Source organism: Xiphophorus hellerii, chromosome 14, assembly GCF_003331165.1.
Source record: "Xiphophorus hellerii strain 12219 chromosome 14, Xiphophorus_hellerii-4.1, whole genome shotgun sequence".
In the NCBI taxonomy this organism is placed as follows: Eukaryota; Metazoa; Chordata; class Actinopteri; order Cyprinodontiformes; family Poeciliidae; genus Xiphophorus; species Xiphophorus hellerii.
Window position 1 is genome coordinate 2,557,141 of NC_045685.1, and position 21,347 is coordinate 2,578,487.

The 21,347-nt window shown below is 38.4% G+C and overlaps 1 protein-coding gene across 1 annotated transcript; it reads left to right on the forward strand.

The window, feature by feature from the left end:
* The first annotated feature begins 1,103 nt into the window (after window positions 1–1,103).
* On the forward strand, window positions 1,104–15,795 carry rce1a (Ras converting CAAX endopeptidase 1a). Its single transcript, XM_032583455.1, has 8 exons — window positions 1,104–1,435; window positions 2,178–2,280; window positions 2,891–2,974; window positions 3,218–3,296; window positions 4,878–5,045; window positions 6,687–6,758; window positions 6,855–6,917; window positions 7,952–15,795. Exons 1-8 carry the CDS (start codon window positions 1,296–1,298, stop codon window positions 8,179–8,181), a joined length of 939 nt encoding a protein of 312 aa, XP_032439346.1. The 5' UTR covers window positions 1,104–1,295; the 3' UTR covers window positions 8,182–15,795.
* Window positions 15,796–21,347: the final 5,552 nt, after the last annotated feature.

Genomic DNA, 21,347 nt, shown 5'->3' on the forward strand with positions numbered 1-21,347 from the left:
TTATTATTATTATTATTATTATTACTTTCTTGCTGTAAGGCAACAGTGCTACCTATGGTGCCACTGTGCAGACCTGAAGTTTCATTTTTAATATTTTACTCATTACATTTATTTTTTAGTCATACCTAAGGAGAATTTAAAGACCAGTCGACCAAACAGTTATGATTTCATACTGTGGCCAGCGAGCCAGAGCACCAGAGAGAACCAGAAACAGGAAATTTAATTACAACTGGTAAAATGTATTTACCAGTTGTAATTAAATGTAAAGCAAAGCTGTCGTTGCTTGACTTGATGATCCCAACAAATAAGCAAGTCCACAGAAAGAACATAGAAAAACAAAAATGTGAAAAATACCACTAAAGTAAATAACAACCCAAGGAATGCAGAAGATACACAAACTGTCGTTCATCTCTGTGTTTGCTGAAAACAAGAGAGATCTAATATTCCTTGGAAAAAATAAAAAGATCTGGAGGGTCAGCGTTCTAGGTCTGCCAGGCATGGACCTGGAGGAATGTTCTGCTCTTAGTTACTTGAGTGCAATTTTTGGGTATTCTATACATCTGGTCCCAAGATATTTTTCTAAGCATTGCATGTTTTAAAAAGCTGACATTTTCCTTGTTTTTATTTTTAATTTTATTTTTATTTTGAATGTCTTCAAATCCCATTGCATCATACAGCCACATGAAATTTCACAGACACCTAAAAAAAATCTTCTAATCTAGATTATCTCCTCAGTGGTGGTTTCTAAAAAATGTTTTTATTTTGTTAGATTATTTGTTGTAATATTCTAATTTTAAATGTCATGTTTTCCTTAACGTAAGCAGGATCAAATCATCATAATTAACAGAAATAAAGGCTGGGGAAAACCCGTCTGTGTAATTAATCTATGTAATACCATCATCACTTTCACAGTGATAAAATTCCTGAAATGAATGGACTTTTCAATAAAATTCTAATTTAGAGAATTAAACTCTAAACCATTTTGATTCACATTAACAGAGTGCTGCAGACGGGCTGGAAAACAAAACTGCTATAACCCTGGGGTACATGTGTATCTCCACCTGTTGGGGGCGATAACATACCCAGAGGTGTCTCAAACGACAACATACCGAGGAAAAAGAAGGAAGCCGATGATGACGCAGTTAGAAAGCGCCGAATCGCTAGCAGTTCAACCAACAGGTATAACAGAGTTTTTGACAGATTCTTCTGATTTGTGCTGATGTCGGCGCGTGCCAGATGGTCCAGGAGGCGGGCCGGCTCTGCTTAGTGCTCCTTCTTCACCTGTGTGAGCCATCATGGCGGAGGAGGAAGGCATTGTGACAGAGCACATGGAAGAGGCTTCGGGTGGACTGTGCTGGCTGTCAGTGCTGTCCTGCCTGCTGCTTGCCTGCTGCTATGTTGGCAGTTTATATGTCTGGAGGAGCGACCTGCCCAGGTGAGTATTAACGAGCATTAGACTAAAGGCTATTCCGCGGTGTTTAGCTGCTCTAAGCTACGGCTGCTCCAGAACAAACCTAGAATGCTCAACTGAACTGGATTCTTCTACAGTAAATGCAAAATCTATTAAAACTAGTTTGTAAAACTCGTTAAAACAAAACAAAAAAAAATCTGTTCTCAATTTCCCTTTTATCTCTATCCATCCCGTCTCTAGCTGAAAAAAAATCCCAATAAACCTTGTCAAGTAGCCCATATTTCTGTGACTTTAGTTCTTCTGTTCCTTGTCCCTTTTAGCTCACTGCTTATGCCCACATTTTATGACTCCAAACGCTTCATTGGGTATATGAAAGAAAATGTGTGTCAAATGTAGGATTGTGATAGTTTTTCACCCATTTTAACAACACATGACAATAAAGCTAAAGCAGTTTAGAAATGGAGATTTGCTGCTACTGGGGCTTTCTAAAGGTGATTGTTCATAGATTTATTTGCGTCCTGTCAGCTGCTCCCTTTAGCTTATTGAACTGTTTTCACATAGATCCAGTTTTTCTTTAGTCACAAAGCAAACTATCGGTCTTTAGAAAAACCGCCACCAGACAAGGTATACCTCCTCCACTATCAAAGATTGTCTGTCTTAGAAATGCTCCCAAGTGGCAGCAACATGCCCTGACGTGTCAGTGTGTTTGTGGCCCTCTAAATCCCACTAGTGCACTTTGACCCTAATGCCTGTCCTCTGTCTTCAGGGATCATCCTGCGGTGATAAAGAGGCGCTTCACCAGCGTCCTGGTCGTGTCGGGCCTTTCGCCTCTCTTTGTTTGGGCATGGAGAGAATTCACAGCAGTCAAGGTGAGTTTAAAACAAACTTTGTTCAAATGAACGATGTATTCCAGGGATTCATTCTTTTACAGAGAGCTGAAATTACAGAAATAAACTATACTGAAATATATCCATATATTTATGTTCCAAATACCTCTAACCATTCCTCAAAAGAAAATCATTTTTTCATTTAAAAAAGTAATTTTATTTAATTTCTTGGTCTATATAACATCCCATCATATCGCAGGTTTTGTCATTATTACATTATATGCATGCTTTATGCATGAGGCCCCTGCTCTTTGCAAGTGCAAAAATGAATTTCATCTGCCACCAGAGACCAGAAAACCTTCACGGTACCAAAGCGGTATTGAAGATCAAACTAATAAAAATAATTCCCTCCTTTCAAAGTTCCTTTATAGCCTCGTATAAAACACTTCCATTTTTTTCTAAAAGCGTTTCTCTGTGGTTTCCCGCTAATAACTTCATGGACCTGACGTATCACTGATTTGAAATATTTTGTTTTGAATGAGTTTGCATATCCTCTTTGTCTTAATGTCAGTTGATTAGGCAAAAGTGGCACATGTTTAAGTAAATACTGTTTTTATCCTTACTGTACCTTTGTTGTTGTGCGTTTTGTCAGACTGTCTCACCATTGTTGGCCCTGTTGGGCATTCGCCTTGAAGGTTTTATTCCTGCGATTGTTCTGCCTCTGCTGCTGACTATGGTAAGAAATCATCCACTCCAAATGAATTCTTGGAAAAATGCTGAAGTCGAATCCTAATAACAACAGAAGGGAAATAGTTCTTACAGCTTGAGCTAGTTAGACTGTAGAAACATGTAATAGGAGCATTTAATGTTTTTGGGGTTTGTTTGTGGTTGTTTGTTTACAATATTATTTCATTATTAGAATCTGGTGGAATCTGGTGTTTTATGTATAAAACTGAACTGATGCTGCGTTTTCCTGCAGGTCCTGTTTCTGGGCCCACTAATGCAGCTGTCCATGGACAGTCCCTGGAGCTTCACAGATGGTGTTCGTGTGGTGCTTGGTGAGTCCAGAAGCTTTCTTTTCGCTTTTCTGCATAAACCAGCATTTCATTTTAAACTTTAGTTTGTCTGCCTACGCAGACACACATTAAGGAGTCAGGTTGAATCCCATATCAACCTAACTGCCTCTTTGTTTCTGAAACATTAGTGCCAGCTCTGTTTTTTGCACATTCATGTTACACGTTGAACATCCCAGTTGATCTGTTGCCAATTTTTTATCCACATTCTTTATAAATATGGCTGTGCTTCATACTTTAATTATAATGTTTTATTTTCTGGATATTTGTATCATTTAATAACATAGTGACTGGCTCTTCTTAGTGGATATTATTAATCTATCGCTCCGAACATGATCAGTCTCTTCCCATTTTAAACATTTTGTGGTTGGGGGATAAAAGCAAGCTCAGATTCCTTTTAGCCAAATAGTTACATAGTTAAAGCTAAACTACCTTTTACTTTGAACAAGAAAAAAGCTGTTATTGTTTTTTGTCTGTTTACTGGAATGAGAAAACATTTTAGATGAATACCAATCTGGGTTTCATAAAATCATAATCTCTTACATAAGAAATAGTTTTAATATTGAGTTAGCTATTTTAGTCCCTACAGTGCAGGGACTAAAATATGAAATGGTTCTCTACATTCTCTATGTGGGCAATATGGCTGCCCTCATAGAGAATGTAGAGAGCTATTTCTTTGCACCATGAAGGTTTGTGTTGCAGTAAAACAGTGACATCACATCTGCTCCCAATACTAAGTAACAACACTGGGTTACAAATGAATATTTCCTGGAAGTTATCTATGCTTTTTCAACTGAATTATGACTATTTTGCAACACTGAATCCAAAAATGACATCTATTTTTCCCAATCAAGTCAGGTTGGTATCCTAATTTGATTTAGAGAAATTCGATCTACTGACTAAATCGATTACATTTTTGTGACATTATCAGTTCATTTCTGTTAATATTTCTCATCCAAAAAAGGTTTTAGGAGAAAAAAAAGTTTTCTAACAGAGTGTATTAAAACTCAGATTTCTGTAAATTGAATAATAAACACTGTTAAATGTAAGTACATGTGAACTGAACATGACGTCTTCATTGTGTAAAATTCTCCGTCTCTGTTCTGTCCTGGTGGAATCTCTCCTCCTGCTCATCACTCATTGATCAGATTCTCCAGATGTGAGAACAAGTCCTGCATTTTGATGCTCATGTTGCTCCATAGTTCAGAAAGTTGACCTGATTGAGCAAAACCAATGGGAGTTTTGGGTTCAGCACAATAACAAGATCCCAAAACAGTTGAAAAACCCCAGACATTTTTTTTGGCTCTTGAACAGTGACCAATAACAGGAAGGGCTGTTGATTTTGGCTGAAATTTATATCAGCAAGTCAGAATTGTACAAAAATGATAAAATGGGAATTAGCCAAAAATCCCTGATTGGTGAATCTCTATTTAAAGCCTCTTTGATGCATCAGTGAGTTCATTTGTAAATAAACTTACAAATGAATTTTATTTCTGGAGAAAAACATTTTGCACTGACTTACAGCAAGCAGCAAAGCTTTCACTTCTGGTTTGCCTCTCGTTAAAGACCCGTGCTTCTGGACGCTGTGCCTCAGCGACATGCGCTGGTTGAGGAATCAGGTGGTGGCACCACTGACAGAAGAGTTGGTGTTCAGAGCCTGCATGTTGCCCATGCTGGTGCCGTGTGCCGGTCCTTCCACTGCCATCTTCACCTGCCCTCTGTTTTTTGGAGTGGGTGAGTAAAACTCAGCAGCAAACTCTGGGCGAGCGTGAGGGGGAATCGCACACAACGCACATAAATCTTTTTTCACAAAGATAAATCATTCATTCTCACTATGCAGCAAGCTCAACATGCACCTCTAACAGCACGACTATTCGCATTGATTTTGCACAAGTAGAGCATGCCCTACTTGACAGAGTGGTGCGGTGTTCTCCAAAGAGAAATGACTCCTCACAGGGGTTCATGTAAATGCTGATACAGGTGAACCTGCTCTGCAAGAACACCTTCCTTATCATCCAGTTTGAGTGAAAGGTGGTGAGCGAGCCGGAGCAGATCCAACCACGGAGTCATGGATAGAAAATACTTTCTTCATTCCAGTCACTTTCCACAGGATCTCAGGAAACCAAATGTAGATACACCTACAATAAGAAACTATAAAAAAAAATAAATCTCTTCTCCACCTTTCAGTCAGGGCTTAGATTCCCCCATAACAGGACAAAATTTTCTTGCATGCCACAAGTGAATAAATCATGAAACAGTAAAATGGTACAAATTACAGAGACTTAACTTCTTTGCTATTGATGTTGCATTTATTCATTGTTTATGTCATGTTTGTGAATGTCTTTTATATGAATACTTATGCTTCAATGCTGCAAACCAATTTTCCTACAGGGAAAAATAAAGCTATCTAGCTAACTGGCTACATGGTAAAAGTTTCAAATGATGTACATTTTAACAACAATAGTTCTAGAATTTGTCTGTTGATATTCCGTTATCTCAGTGCTTTGTTTAATACAGTGGATCATAACATACTGAGGAAACAGGTGGGATTGTTTAAGACTCTGCTTCAGGTCTTAAATGGGTGGCAGGGACTACTTTGTGTCATTTGGTAATTAGTAATCTGGGTGTGAGGTTACCAAAGGTCGATTCTCAGGCTGCTGGTTAAACATAGCTCTGACGAGATGCAACTTTATATCTCTGTGTCCATTCATAATCATAGTCAAATTACAGATTTTAATATTCTTCTTCTGATCTGTAAAGCACACTGGGGCAGAGTGAAGTCTTCAGACTCCTGTTTAGTCCATGTTCTCAGTACCAGAACTAAATAAGGTGAGGCAGCATTTAACTCCTCAGCTCAGGAAACAGCCTGCTCTTTGGAATCAGGTTTGAATATTAAAGTCGGACCTAATGTTCTTATTTGAACGTAAATTCTCCTGTAAGTGTCTGTAATTTAACATTTGTTTTATCTACTCAATGCTTTTAGTAGTTCTGCATATTAAGACCATTGCAAGGCAAATTATTAAATCCTATTTCCTTTTTGAGTTTATAATTTAGGGCACTTTGAATTTCCAACTGTTTGCTTCTCTGCCAAACCTGCCTTGGCTAAGCAGGCTGGCATCACTGAATTACATTTATCTACAAGACCAAATTTTTTTTTTTTTACCATTTATAAATGAAAAACTGCTATTTGTATTCCCTCAGGTCATCTCTGTAGGATACACAAGTTGACTGATTGTCCAGAAGAGTTTGTCTGTCAGCAGCCTATTGTTGTATTTTCTACATATTAGACCCGTCAGCTGGTGTCTCTGTTGTCAATCATAAATTCTATATTTTTTTTGCTTCAGTTGTAACTGTTCTCTTTGGCCTCTATTTCAGCTCATTTTCACCATGTCATAGAGCTGCTGAGGTTCAGACAGGGCACGCTGTCAGGAATTTTCTTCTCAGCAGGTGAGAGGTGACCTTTTTCATACTGATTATTGTTAGCATCACCAAGCATGAAGAATAATCTTCTGATGAAATGTTTGCGTTTCTGGTTTGCTGCAGTGTTTCAGTTCTCCTACACAGCAGTGTTTGGAGCTTACACTGCATTCATCTTCATCAGAACAGGTTTGGTCTCGTTTATTATTCATTTACATTCTGGGTCTGGATAAATAAAAGTTGCTAAAAAATAAAAGTTTTAAAAAAATGTTTGAAGTTTGAAAACATGACAAGACAAATTCTTCACAAAACATAAACACCAAAAATATTCTTGAAAAAAAAAAGGCAATCACAGAAAAATAAAACCAATAATCACATTTTTTTGCACTTCAGATAAGTCCTAATAAATTAATCACCCAGTGGTTCTTCAAACAAACGAACGTTTAAAAAAATAATGTAAATATTATCCTAAATGGCCTGTAATATTACAGCACTTTATCATGTCCAGAGGAAGACCAAAGCGCTTTACACTATAGTCAGTAATACACACACACACACACACACACACTGATGGTGGGAAGTTACTGGATAGTAGTCACAGTCTGACAGAGGCGAGGCTGCCATGCAGCGGTGCCACTGGACCCTCTGACCAACACCAGCAGGTCAGGCGGAGGAAGTGTTCTGAATGAAAAATTGTAAAATAAATTTCATTTGTGCATATTTAATGCAGTCTGGTAGAAAAACCCAACCATTAAAAACTTCTGACATTTGACAGTGGGACATAAAAATAATAATATATCAGATGTAGGCATGGCCATTACAGAATATCTTTTGTTCAATGATGGATTCAATTCGGAATTCTTTTCAGAAATATTTATTTGGCTAAGTGTAAAATATAATGCTAATTCTAAATTGACATAACCATCTGAGAATATTTAGATTATTTTATAGTATGAATTTTCTATGGATTTGTGTAAATTTACATGCCAAGATGATGAACGTCGTCTTCTCAAGTGTTGACCTATGTAGACAGAAGCGCAACAGAGCTGGTATTAAACGTCATGGTGGGATTTAAATGTTTATTCAAAATAAACAAGTGAGTGGCTCTCAGCCTGGCAGGCAGCCATGTTTACAGGGGGAAGCACTGTATGGTAACCATGAAGGATTGTGTGTCTTCATGACTTTTGGTCACTCTGACCTCTCTCTCTACGTGTCTTTTCCAGGTCACCTGATTGGTCCGGTTCTCTGTCACTCCTTTTGTAACTACATGGGTTTCCCAGCCATCAGCACTGCACTGGAGCACCCCCAACGCCTCGCCATTTTATCATCCTACCTGATGGGAGTTCTTCTCTTTTTCATGTTGCTCTTTCCTTTAACAAACCCTTCTTACTATGGCGTCCCCACCCCAGTCTGCACCCTCACCTCGTCCCCCAGCTCTCTCTGTTTTTCCTGACCCCCCGCCCTTTCTCTACCTACACAGGCTTATCTGCTTTTGTCCTGTTGCTGTACAATATTTAGGCAATCAAGGGTTTGGTATGTTTTAACGGTGAACTGGCGCTGATGTCCTTTACAAATTGACTGGACAGTGCTGACAGGTTTGGGGGGTTATAATGAGCCAAATTTCTAAGTAAGCGTTATTTATGGTTTCCTTTATACGAAAGGCAGTCACATCTCAGAATGTGTTGAAACTAAGGTTAATGCTCCGGGGAGCGTTCTGTTCCTTCACTGACCTGATGACCGGAACACAAATCATCTTCACGACTCGTGGTTTTTTTATGTGCTTCCACAAACTTTGAGTCAAACTTAGTAAAGGCTTATTTGGTGAAATTTTCCAGTTTTTTACAAAAAAAAAATATTATGCAGCTTTTAGGCCTGTGAGGTAATCAGACGCTTTATTTTGCTGTTATCTTGATTCGTTGGGACAACCAAACAAATGGTGATGATTGGGTTTGGCCTTCATCCCTGCTGTATGAGTCGGGTCATAGGAGGATCTAAAGCAGGTCCAGGTTTTGTTGGCTGATCCATAATTCATGCTACTTGTTATGAGCGACACTTTCCCATTTGACTGCAATCGGACATCTTCCGCAGGTTTTCTGTTATCTCTGGCTGTGTGAACCTTCCGGAAGAATCATTACTGCTGTAGCTGCACTGAAGTACAGGAACAGGAATTCTGTCATTGGTAGTATATTCTGCAAGATATCTAGTTTATTTTTATATTTATGGTTTGATTTTTAGCATCAGGTTTTTTTTGCCACTTTGTTTTTAAAGCGGAGGTTCAATCTTTAATATGTCCTAAGTTTAGTCATATTCAGTAAATTTTAATATTATTGAAGAGTTCATTTATTTCAATAACTCAATTGGGGGAAGCGCATTATATAGATTGCATACAGTTTTCAACCGTTCATTTCTGTTAATTATGATTATATTTCACTTACAGTTAATGAAAACATGACATTTAAGATTGGAATATTTCATTGGATCAGTAAAAGTTCATTTTAATACAGAATTGTGAGCTTCAAAAAAAATGTCTGTTTAAAGCTGCAGTGTGTAACTTTTACAAAAAAAATGCTTGTCTTTTTTTTGCATATTTGTTAAAGCTGTCACCATGCTGTGACAGTACAGTATGAGACAGAAAATCTGTGAAAAGATTGTCTCTGTCACATCCACCCAGTGCTTCTATTGCCATCTGAAGAAATGCACCAAAAACAACCAATCAGAGCCAGGAGGAGGGGATTAGTGCTGTCAGTCATGCTCGAGTACGCGCTGCCAAATGTACTAACGGCGGGAAAACCACTTACCGTCCCAGAAAAGTTGTTTACCTACCCTACGGTAGCAGAGAGCATAGGACGGTGGGGGAATGAGCGATGTGTACATGAGCATAAATAACAGCGCTAAGACCCTCCTCCTGGCTCTGATTGGCTGCTTCTTGTTAGCACTGGAAGAAGGCAGAGGAGTTAGATTTCTTTTCTTTTCACAGATTATTTGACTCATTGTCACAAGATGGTGACAGTTTCAATAAATATAACTCAAAGGTTACATACTGCAGCTTTAACGTCTGCTTCAAGGTTCAAAAGGTACTTATAACTGTATAGTTACCTGATTATATGTGTTTTAGGTGGCAGTAGTTGAGTCATTTTGCTGATGAACATGGATGATAGAATGGTTCCAGTTGTTTATCTCTGCATGTTTCATCTTTAGACACATACAGAACCATTCAGTAGCTAAGCTAGTTATCTCCATGCACAACAAGTTCGTCACATAGTTTCAGAATCTCTGCTTTTTCTTTTTGCCTGATTTTCATCTGCAGTATGGATAGAATTCTATTCATCTTCATATTTTCTATCACCAAAAGTTGGTACTGCTCATAAAGTGTGTCATGCTTAAGGTAGAATGCTTAGAAGTTTGGTAAAGCTTCAACTAAATATTTATTTTTATTCTTTTCAAGCGTCTTGTTAAACGTTCCAAAACAGTCAATTTCTTGACAATATGTATGAACATTTAACAGGTTTTACTCTGGTAATTCGGGGGTTTTTGGTGCGTTGCTAATATTAAAATTATTTAATGGCTTGGGAGGAACAGCACCTAGATGAGAGTTGTCACTGAAGAGTGCAAAAATATTTTTGGGGTAATGGTTGTTCCTTCTAGATAGAAAATTTAATGTGAATGTCCCACAACCTTTCCCTTAATTAAAATCCGTGAAACGATCCTATAAAAGCAAATTGGGGGAAGAAAGGCAGTTACTAAGTCAAGAGTGCAGCATCGCTATATCTGCTATATTTGTGCAGCCGAAACCAGCAAAGTTTCCCTTCAGATCTCTCCAGACAGCATCCAGTGCCGGTCGGTTGAATGTTAGAGGTCCAGAGCAGTTTGCTAAACATGAGAACAACTTCATCTGAAGGGCATTAAAATATTATAACATTATCAGCAAGTTCTCAACCCAGGATAACATCTTAGCATTACCTTTGAACTTCAACAAATCACTCCAAATATTAATAATTCAGTTCTGGACTAAACATTTGTCACCGTTCTGAGAAACGGAAAGATTCAGACTCTGCATCATCAAATACCTAAATTTCACATGTCTGATAGCAATCAGTGATAAAAACCATCTTTATCGGGACGTTGCTAAGTTATTTTAGACAGCTAGCAACACAGACTGGTGGAAAATATGGAAAAACTGAGAAGTGCAATACTGAATTTACAGATCTGAAGTAACTTCATCCAAACTCATGCGAATACGACTATTTTAAGAATGCGTGTGAGCTCTCAGAGTAAACATTTTAGATGGTAGAATTCCAATGGAAACTTCTTAATGAGTTAGAAATGTTGTCCAATAAAATGTTGAAGGTGTAATGGCCTCAACACATACTGTAAGTCCATTGGTCGTGAACTGAGCTCAGTTCTTAAACTATAACCACTCAATGCCGACTAGCAACAACACAGACGACTGCAAGTGGAAAAATAAATGTTGTTTCTGTTCCTCAGAGAACATGCTAGTACTCTATAGAAACCAGCGGCGTTTCAGTCCAACCAATATGGCAGCGAAACTTGGAACAGTGTGATGTTTGGGGCGGGTTTGTCCACTTTTGTATTAACAATAAAAGTAGAAGTTGTGTTTAAAACTGATGGTGTATTTTGGCACATCAGATTGAGCAGTTTGGTGGTCCACCACTGGTTTGTAGCTCAGTCGGTAGGCTTGAGGAAATTAGTTGTGGTTAAGGGCAAAACCAAACCAGAACAAAAGCTATAATTAAGAAGTGTGTGTGTGTGTGTGTGTGTGTCCAGTCTTGCCTCAGAAATATCTTTGCACTTTCAGCTAGTCTTGTAGAACATCAGCTGCATCAGTCGATCACTTCAGCAAGACCTTACACTTGGCAATATTTGAAATTAGGCAGCTGGGAGGCAGAACATTTCTATGAAGAGTGATGTTTATGATCAATAAATTGATTGTGTAACAGAATAATTTTTACTCAATCATGTGTTATAAGTTATGTTGTGGCTCGAAGTACTGTGAGGACATTGTTCAGGCAGTGAGTTCAGGTAAAAGACGGATGAAGTGCCAGACCTAATTTGTGCTTTGGCAGCTAAATGAAACAAAGGCTCTGCAGATTCATGCAGGGTCAAAGGTTTACATCTAATGCACTGGGAATGAGTCATTTCAGGGCACACAGTCAGAGAACCCCCCGGACTCTTATATGGAGTTCTAAATATTGAGAGAGAAAAGAAAACAACCTGTTCTAACATGTTTAAATCTCTAGTTTTTTCTTGGTTTTGTTTTTTTGTTTGTTTGGTTTTTTCCAAGTTAACCTCCATCAAAAAAAATCTTAGACATGTTCATAACTCTTCCCTAAAATTACAGACCTATCCCATCTTCAAGGAATACATTTAGAGGAGCTGAAAATCCTTTTTTGTTGCAAATTCTCTTCTGTGCTGGTCCTTCTGTCAGTCATATATTCCAAACTTGGTGTTCTAATACCTAATCTAATCTAATACCAGGAATGTCTCATTAAGCTACCATGGTTACAGCAACCAGTAGCTATCCAGTTTCTAAGTGTGCTAAGTTTACAATACACACACAACACACACCCTGAACTTTGATTGGCTGAACAAAGCCCAACTACAGCTGATTGGTTGGATTTACTGTCACTCACCACAGCAGCAGCACACAAATTAGAATTTGCTGCATGTTTCCTCTTATTCAGGCAGGGTCAGATATATACCTACAGTTAAGCTAATAATATTTGATTTAATATTCATTAGTAAAGTACACATAGACCAGACACTATGCATGCCTGGATTTTCGACCACTCTTCTTAGTAAAATTGATAGAATTGATATAAATTGGTTAGTTTTCTGCCACAGTTCTGGCAATAACCCAAAGGCCATCAATTTCCAACTGTGTTTTTTGCTTTCCGTAACTTGCTTGTTTGTGTGGTTGAGGTGTTTGGGTGGTTGGAACATCCAACTCTGCCTACGTTGAACAATCTACCAGTTGGATTTTGGTTAAGTTGAATCATTTGGAGGCAATCCTCCGTCTTCATTATTCCACCCGGTGATGGCAAACCAACTGATGCTCAACATAATCCTACCACCACCATGCTTGACAGATGGGACAAGTAATGCAACGTTTGAAAGACTCACATCAATGTTTTACAGCAGCTCAGTCTTTGTCTCACCTGAATGTAAAACATTACTCTAGAAGGTATTTAGATTTTCTATGTGGGCAGTTGCAAGTTTTAGTCCAAAACAATGTTTGTTTTGGAACAGTGGCTTCTTTCTTAGGGGGCGCCATGTCAGAAATGTGTTGTGGTTCTGGATTGGAAAAAGCAGGTTAAAGGTTTGATTTTGAAGTATTCTCTGAAGTTATTATTGTTAATGGTAGCCATGCATGGTGTCAAATTACAATGAGCTTGTTAAAAAGTAAAATCGTCCTTGGATGGAAAGCTTAGAGTTGGAGGTAGGCTGCATCATAACAGATGTTTAACCTCACAAAACGGCAATAAGCACAACAGCTCCATGTTGTGAAGTGTAGATTAATAGTACAACGCTAACACCAACACACACTAACAATGTAACATTTTTAGTTTGAGAGTTAAATTGCTAGTCAGCTCAAACAAATGATGTACATATGATGAGCTCACAGATGCCACAGCTAACATTTTATTGTCAATAGTTTTTCTACTGCAGGTAGAGAAACTATTGACAATAACTTTACAGAATCTCACTTCAAAAACGCCAAACCAACCCTTTAACCCCCAGCCCTCACCTGACACTTGCATACGTTTGCTATGCTCTTTTTCTACATTTTCTATACTCTTCTATGTAAAAAGTTACAAAAAACCTGTTTGGCATTAGAATAATTTAAAAGTTTCCACAAATATTTTTTATGATGAATCTTATGTGATGAGTTCCAGGTCTTTGACATTTGAAGGCTTACCTGCCATCAGCCTCATCATTCGCTCCCACCGTCTGATTTAGGTCTCACCTTTCTGGGTCACTTCAAACTGTTAGTAGCTCCAGTCAGACGACACATGCTTGTAAAATAAGAGAACTTTAAACCTTATAGCTGCAGTATGTAACTGTAATACTTTCTCTTTTTTTTTTTTTTACATATTTGTTGGAAAAGTCACCATGTTGAGAGAGTTTGGTATGTGAAGAAGTTAAGGTCTTCTGCATCATCCCAGTGCCAACTAGAAACAACTAATCAGAGCCAGGTGGAGGGTCTTATGGTGCGTTCACACCAAACGCGTTACACGCGTCAAAAATCCGTCCAATGCTTCAAGTTCAACGCGTGTGCACTTTGAATGCAGACGATAGTGCGTTCGCACCAAACGCGTTTAGTGCGTTGGTTTACATTCAAAGTCTATGTGGACGAAGGCTAGCACGGCTAGCGTGTCAAAATTCCTCTAGCCGTGGTTTTCTGTTGCTGGCCTATTTGTTGGACGTGTCAAACACTTAAAACACTCCAAACGCGCTGCAACAGACCCTGGACGCGCCATAGACTTTGACTGTAAACCAACGCGCAAAACGCGTTTGGTGCGAACGCACCAGTAACGCCGTCAATCATGCCTTTGTGCCTGCTACAGTGCAGCTTCTGTAGTGCTCGTTAGCAGAGCGTGTCGTGAATGCTAAGGCTAGTTAACTTGGCCACCGATGACGGCGGATAAATGGGTTTCCCATAATGCCAAACTGTTTCGCCACCATTAGCATGTTTTGCATTGCGTTTTTGAGGTTGATTGACAGCGCTAAGTCCCTCCTCCTGGCTCTGATTGGTTGTTTTCTGTCGGGAGCAGTGCATTCCTTCAGATGGCAATAATAGCTAAGGGAGGAGATCGATTTCTTTTTTTTTTCACAGATTATCTATCTCATTCTTCCACAACATGGTGACAGCTTTAACAAATATGTATAAAACATTTTTTAATAAGTTACACACTGCAGCTTTAAAACATCTTCAGATACGAGTCATTTTGGGTTTAACTACATGAGCATGTACGTATAATTGACTCTTGATCAGAAGTAGACAACAGATCCTAATTTGTTGTGCAATAGCTCCAAACAAAGTGGTTTGTTGTATGTAGCGCACACTGAGTTTTAAAAACATGGGGAGCAGAAACTTATGGCCGTACTGTTGCTCCGTAGTCGATCTTTATGCAGAAAATCATTTTATTTGGAGGCTAATTTGAGTGAAACTTTAGAAACACAGATACGTGACGCAGACATTATCACTTTTTTGTGGATGTAATAATGTCGGTGCATAGATGTACAGAAATACTAGCTAAAGTCTTAAATTGTGAGATGTTTTCACCAGATTCACCCTGTGCAATGATCCACTCAAGCTTCTGCAAAATACTTCTATTAGGAAGTGGACAACGTCAGGAATGTGTGTATGACTGTCATCGTGACACCAACTTCCGTGCAACTCAGGCCTCTTTTCTAGAACCTGACCCTGTCTGGTTAGCAGCTCCCCCCCCACCCTTTATAGCGCTATGTTTTCGCTATAAAACATAGCGATCTTTTGTGCGTTCCTACTAAATATATGAGCCACTGTGTCAGTTTCATACATGTCGTCTGACTACAAGAAAATCATGACCTTGTCTGCTGATCTCACTGAAGCACTTAGTTGGATTTTTGTTTCAACTGTTGTAGAAAATAAAATGTCACCTGCTAATTATTTTTGAGAATCTGCTGCTAAAAATATGGAAGAGGCAAAGAAAAAAAAAAAGTGATGACGTTCAGAAGTCGTCTATACAAACTGCAGCTATATTGCATCTCACTATTTTCATATAGAAGACCAAGAGGAAGAAAAATGAAATGTATTCATTTTCAAGACGTTTAAAAAATAAAAAATGAGACGCTTGGTAAAAGAAATCCAGAGGTGTTTTTAACGAGGACTATGTTTTGTAATCAGATCTATTTTGCTGACAGAGTGTACAGATATGTGCATGTATTTTATGCTGCCTGGGTTCTTTTTGCACAGTTCAAGTTTGGAACTGTAGAACATTTGAATATGACAATCTTTTTGTGGGGCATTTGAAGTCACATTTGTAAATAAATGTCTTTTTATAGAGCTGGCTGTGATGGTGATTTTTTTCAATTTTCTCCTAATATTTTGACACTTTTAATGAACAGTTTCTCTGTGTTTTGAAGAAGGGCCAAAGTTTTAAGGTAATCGCGTCTTCTAGGGGATCTGGACCCTCGGCTGATCAGAAACGGTTGCTTCCTGGAGGCGTGGACCTCTGTTGAGGTTGCTAAAGTTTGGCCATGACGTATGTAATTGCTAGGTTGCAGACATGTGACCCGAAATTCAGATGGGGGTCAGGAAGTGGGTTCCTCCGATACAAAATAGAGCAAAATGGATCATAGCGAGTACGCTAATGACCTAACTTGTACTGAAGAACTCCACAGCTAAATACATTCAAGACAAAGGAACCTGTGATTGACTTCAGGCAGTCCCAGGGAGGAGGGTTGTTCCCCTCCAACAATTTCTCTCTGTAATCCAGGCCCACAGTTTTCCTCCACCTCCTCTCATTTAATCTTAGAGATGCATGGCATGCTATTCCATGTTCAGAAAATGAACTGAGACCAGTGATGTGAGCTACTTACTAACCTATGAACACTTGAGGTAAACCCAAATGGTTCTATGCTTTAAACAAGGGAAGAACTGAACATCATTAGTGTTGCTCACTCGCTCACTCTCTCTCTCTCTCTCGCTCTCTCTCTCTCTCTCGCTGGTCCCATTGATTTTCTTCAAATGTTTATAATATACAAAAAATGTTTTGTGACAGAGAGGGGGATTATAATTTAAGAGAAGGACATTTTTAGAAAACTATTGTATCAGAACAACCAAAAAGAGTTTTTGTTAGTGTCTGTCGTCGATTTATGGAATGAATTGAATGATGAGTTCAAAAAAGGACAAATATAAACCAGATTTTAAAAAAACTGTTTAAAAGGAGCTTATATGTTGCACAAGATGTGTGTTTCAAATAGCAAAAATTTAAAATGTATAAATAATTGTACATTTAAGTGAGATTTAAGTGTCATATAAGGTGGAAATAATTTAAATTTATCTGGTGTTTGGAGAGTTAAAAGTTTATAATAGATGAGATTGAGAGGGGCAGGAAATCATAAGATCTGGTATCTTCTACCTGTAGATAACGTAAAATTGCATGTCAATTGTTTTAAAAAAAATTTTCTTGTTTTTATTTTTCGTTTGTTCTAAATAAATAAATAAATAGTTGCCGTGTTTAGAACATCCTGCTGAACATCCTTAACACTCTTAGCTGTAGAAGTGTTGAGAGATTGGCAAGGAATGTGTGAGTCGGCACTGGTGGGGAAAAGAAGCGTAGCATTAAGCTACTCATCAACTGATATGTCTGTGTAGCACATACAGCATCTCTCTACAGCATGAAACACATGCTGAACAATTCTGACCAGAATTTCACTGTGTGTAGAAGCAGAGTGAAGGAAACATGAGGGCAAACGTTGAATATTACCAGAGTCACCAAGACGAGAACTTTTGGGGACAAAACGAGATGCAGCAATTTACATTTGTGCTTTAACTGATGTTACTGTTTCTGTTTGACTTTATCTATTCATTCCCTCGTTTTTGTAAGTTTTTTTTTTTATGTACGTTAATATCTCATTAGTGAGATATTTGAAGTTTATTATATTTTCCACTAGGGTACAAAGGCACCGCAAACTTATGTGAAAAATGAAAAACAGGACAAACCTGAGCTTTCCATCACTACTAAGACTAAAACAGGAACTTTCTGTAAGAAAAGAAGGAAAGAAACAATGCATCCAAACTATTTGGACTACTGTTGAGTTATTTTCATGGGATAATGAACTCATTTGATAGTTTTGATTGTAACTTCTTTTTGTTGTTGTTGGAAGTCTGGCTAATAAAAGGGGATTTTCATCCGCAGTCCCATCTCAGCATCACACAAACAAACATGAACGCAGAGTAATAAATCGATTTTCGGTTTTATGCATCAAAGAATTAAGAATGTATAAATACATTTTCAATGAGGTTCTTTAAAGGTATTTGCAATACATAACAATAAATAATATTCATTGTGAGGGAACACAATTCTTCTGTGAGGAAACTCCAAGGAAAAAAAAACATCAAACATCTAAAGTGTGAGTACATTTTTATGGACTTCAAAACTGAAATAAAGAATATAAACACTGCATATCAAACGGTTGTTTATTTTCAGCAGGAGGGTAAGCTTCACGTCACGTGATTTTATTTTTATAGATGTCAGGCTCGTCCCATTCGCCTCCCTGTTTTTTTAACTCTTGTTTTCTATGTGAACTTCTCCAGCTGTGGCTAATCTTTTTCGGGATTGCGTTTTTATCCGGCCTGACTGTTCTGGTGCAGAAATATGTGGAGATTTAAGGCAAAGTTTCTTTTTAGGCTATTATTGCTAAACTCAGATCCGTTAAAAGAATCCTAAAAATAAACTGGTGCTGAGAAGTGGCTGCTCCCATGTGGTTTGATACAAACAATCAGTTACACTATGTCCCTTAAAATTCTTCTTGTTTGACTCACTCACTTTGACCCCTCCAGCCCCTCGCCACCACATCAGCCCCCTCCCCTTCTCGCCTGCCCTCTCTCTGATGGTCTAACCCCAAACTTCCTGTTTTATTTGGGGAAGGGCACGACTGGAGCATGAGAACACTTTTGGTTGAACACAGAGGAGCAACACATAGAGGGCCAATATATTAAACTATTTATAATTCATTGATGCTTTGTTAAAGTGAAATATTATTTTTTAGATTGACTCATATTGGTTCTAATACAGCACTGTTGCCTTGCAGCAAGAAGGTTCTGGGTTCGATTCCCGGCCCGGGTCTTTCTGCACGGAGTGTGCATGTTCTCCCTGTGCATGGTGGGTTCTCTCCGGGTTCTCCGGCTTCCTCCCAAAGTCCAAAAACATGACTGTTAGGAAATTGGTCTCTCTAAATTCTCCCTAGGTGTGAGTGTGAGTGTGCATGGTTGTTTGTCCTGTCTGTTTCTGTGTTGCCCTGCGACAGACTGGCGACCTGTCCAGGGTGAACCCCACCTCTCACCTTAGAGTTAGATGATACCACTTTTTTGTTAGAGCAGTTATTTTCATTTAATTTAATTTTTTTTCTTGATTTTTTTTAAACATTTTTGTGATAATGGTCTTTATTCAACAGTAGATGAACATGAAGAAGGCGTGCATCCTGGGAATCAAATAGGGGAACCACTGTGCTGAGGACCGCTGCCTCTATCTGCTCCATCACTCAGCCATGTGGGCCCCTTTATGTCTGTTTTTGCACATTAGTGTATAATTGTATTAGTTCCTCTTACTTGCCTCTAAATTGATAGACGCAATTTGTTAGAGGAACAAACTTGCACTAGTCCACATCTTCAACTGAAAGGAAAAACAATCCAACAATTTTTCCACAGTGACAATAATAGCTGTGTGTGTGTGTGTGCGTGTGTGTGTGTGTGTGTGTGTGAGAGAGAGTGAGACACACAGGGATGGGGTCTCTTTCTAACTTCCCACAGTAGCATACACCAAAAGTGTACATGTGTCTGTGTCCTTATAAGGACATAATGTTCTAACAGAGACAAATCAGCCGTCATGTTGAGAGGTAGAAGTCTAAATATGATCACAAGTTAAATTTAAGTAAAACAATGTTGAATTAAAATCAAAACAAGATTGAATATTCATTAACCCACTGCCAGTGTTTCCACCAACCAGTCATAGATGGTGATGGGTTCATTCAGGAAGAATCTCCTGTAGCTGTCTGTCTCAAAGCAGTCCCGACAAAGCCTCTGACTGAAGACCCTTCATTGGGTTCAGTTTCAATTCAGTTTATTTGGATAGCGTCAATTCACAACAAACGTCGTCTCGGGGCACTTAACAAAAAATCATTTCAATTCAATAACATACATTCCAATTGTGCAATGAAATGGACTGTTGACCTCTCCAGGATGACCCCGCCTGTCGCCCAAAGACAGCTGAACACCAGCACCAGTCTCCTCCACCCCCAGCACCAAGAGCCCAGCATACATGTAACTAAAGCAGGGATTTGTTTTTCTGCATTCCTGTTTTAGACACCAGACTTCCTAGTTTTGAAATACAGTGGACCCCTCCAATTGGCGGGTTAGTCTTTGTGGTTTCGTTAATTTTTCTGTGGACATTAACTTCAAATTATGGAGTCTTACATTTAACATTATAATATTGTAAGTGTTATAATAGGTAGTGGGATATAACGTCTTGAATGACATAAAATCTTGACATTGATACCGTAGTAATCTGATGGTTAGCCATGTCTCAGTTCCAATGAAAGCTGTCCTGATGTTTAAAGCTATGCGACGTCTCCTAATTGTGTGTTTTGGTCTTAATGTTTGTCACTCTTAGAAGAGAAGTCTTGATCTCAGTTATTTTTCCCTGGTTGAATAAAGGATCCATACATATCTGAAACTTCACTGTTTTCCACTTTAATGACTTGATTTTGTTTTCTTGGTTAAGTCAAAGGTTCTCTTTGGGCCATTTCAACACTTCATTGAATGAGTCGATGAATCGTTGAAATGGATTCATTAAATTCTTTACCTAGAATTTGCCATGAATTAAAATTTCTTGAGGCAAATGATCTGTCTCAAATTTTTGCTGCAATTTAGTGCCAAATGTTCCGGACGGATGATTACTTGTGTTGCACAACACTCTCACTGGTTGTGAACAGGAGCTAAATCACCTGTGATTTTCGTGGGATTTTTTTGTAAGGGTATGGAAACCAATTGTCCTATTTCCCCCTGATATGGCCACTTTTCACATTCTGTCCAGGGCATTAACTGATGAAAATGTATGGAATACAACATTCTTTTTATAGATGTGAGATCTCGCAGCTAACGTGGATACAAATTCTATAAATGGCTGGCCAGTGTGAAAGTTCAATTATTAAACGGATTGAAGTCGAGTCCTAATCTAAAAACTGGAACATACACATGTTTTTGTGAGTCTGCTGTTTTATCAATTTTACTTTTATTACTAAATTGAATATATTTTTACAGATTTTTGTGTAATTTTTGTCCAGGTTGACTTAAAAAGGGAGCTATTATTATGACAGGTTCACTTTCGAAGCTGCAGAAAAGTGATCATTATGGAAGCACGGCTATTTGAGCCAATACTGATATCTGATATTAATACTACTGTAATGGTAGTACTTACCTACATTTTATTTGATCAAGATTTTTACTTGATTGTTCGACTGTCAGAATAGTTAATAGATTAAAGTAACCATTTACAACAGCCCTACTCTGCACTGACCGTGAAAAAATTCTCCATTTTTCCAGCCACCTTAAGAGAAACAGATCAACTATAATCTGAGGATATTTATTTATTCACTATCAAACTCTACATCACACCCATCTGTTTTCTGCGTCCACTCCTGCTTGTCTCGTGGGTGGCAACGCAAAGTTACTGAGAATGGAAGCTGATGGACAACCTCACATCTTCAGTCAACTGAAAATGGCTCATTAAACTAACATGCATGTCTTCTAACTGTGAGAGGAAGCTGAAGAAAACACAAGAAGTCCAAGTATTAGACTCCTTTTGTGTATTTCCTATATGAGAAGTTAATCTC

Bases quoted from the DNA above. Each gene is read 5' to 3' on its own strand.
- rce1a (XM_032583455.1), top strand. From the start codon at position 1,296: ATGGCGGAGGAGGAAGGCATTGTGACAGAGCACATGGAAGAGGCTTCG. The intron at 5,046-6,686 runs GTGAGTAAAACT...CCTCTATTTCAG, and splicing joins CCCTCTGTTTTTTGGAGTGG to CTCATTTTCACCATGTCATA. The intron at 6,759-6,854 runs GTGAGAGGTGAC...GGTTTGCTGCAG, and splicing joins AGGAATTTTCTTCTCAGCAG to TGTTTCAGTTCTCCTACACA.